Source organism: Silene latifolia, chromosome X (assembly GCF_048544455.1).
Source record: "Silene latifolia isolate original U9 population chromosome X, ASM4854445v1, whole genome shotgun sequence".
Classification (NCBI taxonomy): Eukaryota; Viridiplantae; Streptophyta; class Magnoliopsida; order Caryophyllales; family Caryophyllaceae; genus Silene; species Silene latifolia.
Genome location: NC_133537.1, coordinates 124,626,959 through 124,632,587, shown reverse-complemented (window position 1 = coordinate 124,632,587; position 5,629 = coordinate 124,626,959). Strand labels below are relative to the sequence as shown.

The following is a 5,629-nucleotide window of genomic DNA, read 5'->3' as shown; positions in this document are numbered from 1 at the left end:
TTTCATGTCTGATTTTGTCTGTTGGAATTCAAAAATTAACTGTTTGTTTAAAGCATTTAATTTTGAAAACAGTTTTTAAAATGTTAAGTGTTTTTTTTTTAAACAAAAAAAGTCGAGACAAAATGAAAATAATGTTACTGTAACACTGTGATAGTAATAAATGAAAATTATAATAAAAGATTTTGACGCTTAGAATTCTCCACTCTGCAAAGATTTATAATGGACTTAATTATGGGGAGCATGCACGTGGTTAACATCAATCATCATTTAAAAACATTTACAAAGCGATTAATAAAAGTGGTTTTTAAAGCGATTAATTTTTTTTTTTAAAAATAACTGTTTTGTTTTTCACAATTATCTATAAATAATGTCATTGTAAAAAAGCACAATTATGTTCTACTATCAGAATGACGGTTTTGACGCTTTGAATTCTACAATCTGCAGCAGTTATCTTTCTAAAATGCAGTTTTGCACTTTGTTCAAAGTGACGTGTTTCAAGGCGATTATTTTTTTTTTTTTTTTTTTTTAAAACTGTTCTGTTTTTTTTTCATTTATCTATAAATAATCTCATTTTCATTCAACATTTACACTTCATTTTCTAAACAAAAAAATAAGCCAAGACAAATTCAAAGGTTTTTCATGTCTAATTTTTTTAAATCTTTTGTAATATTAAAAACCTTGCTCTAATTGAGGGAAAACGGTTTATGTTTGTTTATAAATAGATTTTGTTTTCTCTAATTTAGGGAAAACAGTTTTTTTTTTTTCTGTTTTAATAGGTTTTTTTTTTTTTTTTTTTTTTTGTTGCAGAGAAAAAAATGGAACGAATTCAAAGGAAACTAGAAGACACCAAGTTTGAACTGGAAGAAATGACAAGGCATAGAGATTCATTACTTGAGCGGGTTATATCATCCGATAGTAAGGTAATAGAAATGGTGGAACGATTACAAGTGCTTGAAAATGACTTGGAAAATGTCAAGCTCATATCAAGTTTCGATGGCGGAAAACAAGTGTATTGGGAAACAAATAGAAGAAAATAAGTCAAGAAGTACACCAAAACCGATTTAGACCGTCAATTTCTCCTTGGTGTTACAGCTCTTAGGGAGTCATATGCTAAACTCAACCCTTCGATTAACAGGAAGTGGCCTCTTGTTGTCAAAGCTATTGAAGAGATGGAAGGTTACAGGAATAATCTGAAAAGGGAGTTGCTAGAGGGCGAAAGCATTCTCATTCTCCTCCCGTGAATAAACGACTAAGAAGGGAGTAAAAGATTTAATATTTCCTTTACATTACAGTTTATGCTTCTTTGTGACACTATATTTAAGTTAACTATCATTCTCGTTTCTAAGTGTTTCGTTTGTAATCAGTGTTTGTAACACTTGTTTTTAATGAATGACATCTTAATTCGGTTAATTGTCCAATTTACTATTTGAATTGTGGTATATTAAATTGAACAACGATTATATAACTATGTTTAAAATTGTCAAAAAACGCTCCTAAAACGGGACGGAAAAGGGTTTAGGGTTGGATTAGGCGGTACGCGCGGTTCCGCCTAATCCAACCCTAAACCCTTTTCCTTAAACAAAGCTTGTTCGTAGTACAACAGTGTTACAGTAAACCTTAGGGAAGTTTTAGGAGTCAAAACTAAACCTTAGGGAAGGACGGGTGATACCCTGTCGTGGACGGGATTTAAATTTGGGAAAAAACGCTCCTAAAACGGGACGGAAAAGGGTTTAGGGTTGGATTAGGCGGTGCCGCGCCGCGGAGCCGCCTAATCCAACCCTAAACCCTTTTCCTTAAACAAAGGTTGTTACAGTAAAACGAAAACTAAACCCTAGGGAAGGACGGGTGATACCCTGTCGTGGACGGGATTTAAATTTGGGGAAAAACGCTCCTAAAACGGGACGGAAAAGGGTTTAGGGTTGGATTAGGCGGCACCGCTTCGCGGAGCCGCCTAATCCAACCCTAAACCCTTTTCCTTTAAAAATCGTGGTGCGAAAAAACCAAAACTAAACCCTAGGGAAGGACGGGTGATACCTGTCGTGGACGGGATTTAAATTTGGGGAAAAACGCTCCTAAAACGGGACGGAAAAGGGTTTAGGGTTGGATTAGGCGGCACGCTCGCGAGCCGCCTAATCCAACCCTAAACCCTTTTCCTTAAACAAAGGTTGTTACAAAAAACCAAAACTAAACCCTAGGGAAGGACGGGTGATACCCTGTCGTGGACGGGATTTAAATTTGGGGAAAAACGCTCCTAAAGCGGGACGGAAAAGGGTTTAGGGTTGGATTAGGCGGCACGCCGCGAGCCGCCTAATCCAACCCTAAACCCTTTTCCTTTAAAAATCGTGGTGCGAAAAAAAAAAAAAAAACCAAAACTAAACCCTAGGGAAGGACGGGTGATACCCTGTCGTGTACGGGATTTAAATTTGGGGAAAAACGCTCCTAAAACGGGACGGAAAAGGGTTTAGGGTTGGATTAGGCGATGCCGCCGCGGAGCCGCCTAATCCAACCCTAAACCCTTTTCCTTAAACAAAGCTTGTTCGTAGTACAACAATATTACAGTAAAACCAAAACTAAACCCTAGGGAAGGACGGGTGATACCCTGTCGTGGACGTGATTTAAATTTGGAGAAAAACGCTCCTAAAACGGGACGGAAAAGGGTTTAGGGTTGGATTAGGCGGCACCGCTTCGCGGAGCCGCCTAATCCAACCCTAAACCCTTTCCTAAACAAAGGTTGTTACAGTAAAAACCAAAACTAAACCCTAGGGAAGGACGGGTGATACCTGTCGTGGACGGGATTTAAATTTGGGGAAAAACGCTCCTAAAGCGGGACGGAAAAGGGTTTAGGGTTGGATTAGGCGCTCGCCGCGAGCCGCCTAATCCAACCCTAAACCCTTTTCCTTAAACAAAAGAAATCGTATAACAAATTTTATATTATCATTCTTTGTAAAACTTAGGAAATATGCTCCTAAAACGGGACGGAAAATGGTCCTAAAACAATATGTATTGCTGTATAAAATGTTGTAAGTGCTGTATAAAATGTTAACTATGATGTAGGAAAATCGAATGACTTTTTACTGTGACATGTTATTGCCACAGCAAGACACAATTCTACTTTTTTATTTTTACTGTGACATATTATTGTCACAGCAACACAAAATCCTACTAATTATTGCTAAGGTCACAATGTTACTGTAACATCATAACAGTATCAAACTTTTTTCTTTTTAGCTGCTTTCTCAGCAGCTACATCAGCTATGCGAAGAGGGCATGTTCTCCTGTCGTGGGTAACTCTTTCTTTGCAGTATGCACATAGCCTCTTTGGCTTGGCTGCTTTTTCAATGGCCTGTTGTTTAGCTGACTTCAATCTTTTTCCACTGCCCTTGTTGCGTGCTTGTTCCGGAGGGTGGATAGTGACTTCAGACGACGAGTCATGCGGCCAACAAAGATCTCCATCTCTTGGTCTTTTGTAAGCGGTTCAATACATAACTTCTGCCGGAACTCAACTAGGAGGGATGCTAACTCTTCCGTGTGTTCAACAGGTAAAGTTTTGAGAACACCAACTATCTGACGGAACTCTGACCATACGTTGCACAAATGACTGTTATCAGACGTAGCCATATATGAATCCTCAATGACATTCCCATTCGAATCAAGCCTGGAAGTAAAACAGCAGGTTACTGTTTATCATGGTGAGAATGTTACTGTAAGAAATTATGGTTACAATGTTACTGTAAAACAATTACTGTAACAAGTCAAAACTGTCACTGTAATAATGTTTTCGAATCAAACCTGTTCGCTGCGTGTGTGTTATTTAGCCAACGATCTACAATGTACTTGCTTGGTATTCGCCCAATTCCTTTGCCCTTGTACACCCACAAAATATGCCTGCAGAGTAATCCAATTCTTTCGAACAGTTTACACTCGCATACTGCATCTGTGCTTCTAAGGTCCAACCTCACCTTGAAAATTCTGTCTGTCTCAGCATCGATTACATGAATTATGCGCACATGCTCCTCCTTCTCAAAGTCATCAACACCACATGAATCGGCCGCCATTACTTCTTCTTGGAACACCTTGAACACAGCATGTGTGTATATAATAGCGCCATGCTTTTCTATAGGTAATTCTGTCTTAAGCTCAGGGAATGAGTGGTCGCTGTTATAATCATCGCACCTTCGTGTATAGCGCTGCTGGTCCATAGCAGTTTGGAACCTGGTTTTAATGCAACAAGGATTCGGCAACAAATTATTTATGTAACAATGAAACAATGGTACTGTAAGGAATGAAAAAGAGGTGTTTACCTCATCCAAAATTCGACCAGTGTACCAAAGTGATTCTCATAGCGCTTGAAAAACGAATTTGTACTTTCTGATCGCTGTGTTGTTCTTAATATGCAGCCCAAGGCAAGGTCACGATGGTAGGCATGAATCCAATGGTGTCTGTCGTCGAACATTGTAGTCAACCAATCATTATCTTCCAGCTCGAAATCTGAAATGACCTTCTGCCACTTCTCTTCGAACTCCGACGGCTCCATATCAGGGTCCCAAACAACAGCGTTGAAGCGAGCAAGGAAGTCCGTGTCTCGCAGAGGCTTGAACCAACTTTGTCCGTGATCTTTTGTGTAATATGCCACATACAATAACGATGCCTAGCTGTCTTGAAAACAGAAGGAAAGCCTGTTGTATGCCAGGCATAATGAAACAAACAAGTCGAACGTGATATTGACCAGTGATAGGGAAAAAGCAAGTGAGTAAATTATATGTTAGTAATTTAGTTACAGTGACATTGTTATTGAATAACCTTGTAAAAGAGGAAAAGATGGAACAAAGTGGTAGTTGGAGTCGAAAGTTGGGGTACAATAATCTTAAGTAAGTCTCATTACAAAGAAACATTGTCACACTATTACCTTCTTTATGCCAGGGCATTGATCCGTGATCATGAATCGTGGCTCTTTTTGTCCCATGGCGTCAAGAAATGCTTTGAAAGGTCCATTGGAAGGAGATGTCATCCTCGTGTAACAGGAGACAACCGGCAAAACAACACCGACTTTCTGTGGTGATTAACACCTGTGAATGGTGTAAAAACCATATCATACTTGTTGGTTCCGTAAGTAGGGTCGAAGCTAACAAAGATCCCCAAAGAATGAGTAGTTTCTAATACATGTAGCATCAGCCCAAAAGAACTTTGTTAGACGGTTTTGCGGATCAACATCATAGGCGAAGTAGAACTGGGGTTGGGTTGCTTTGAGTTTCTCGAGTCGATCGATGAAAAGGTCAGCATCTCTTAACCCAATGTAGCACTTGATATCTCTTTGAAAGTTCTTAAAATCTATCAATGTAGCACCGATATTTTCATACCCATTGACAAGTTCCTTAACCTGTCTAAAGGTCAATCCAAATACCAATATTCAACTTGGAGTTGTCCAAGATAAGCGTCTTCGGAACATATCAAGGATCGTGAAATCTTATCGAGATCTCTGTTACAGACAGAGGTGAGACGATGATTGTGGACTTCAGAAAACTCGTCAATCATAGCTGGGCCATCAAGGCCATGTAGAAGGGCAAATCTGACGTATGCTCGGCATCCAATTCTTGTGATTTTAACTCGCCGTGTAATCGTACTAGCTGTG

General features: G+C 39.2%; 1 protein-coding gene across 1 annotated transcript; it reads right to left on the bottom strand.

The window, feature by feature from the left end:
• Window positions 1-3,360: 3,360 nt before the first annotated feature.
• LOC141618266 (protein FAR-RED IMPAIRED RESPONSE 1-like) lies at window positions 3,361-4,534 on the bottom strand. Its single transcript, XM_074435368.1, has 3 exons — window positions 4,302-4,534; window positions 3,790-4,212; window positions 3,361-3,655 (listed from the first exon to the last, which is right to left on the bottom strand). Exons 1-3 carry the CDS (start codon window positions 4,532-4,534, stop codon window positions 3,361-3,363), a joined length of 951 nt encoding a protein of 316 aa, XP_074291469.1.
• Window positions 4,535-5,629: the final 1,095 nt, after the last annotated feature.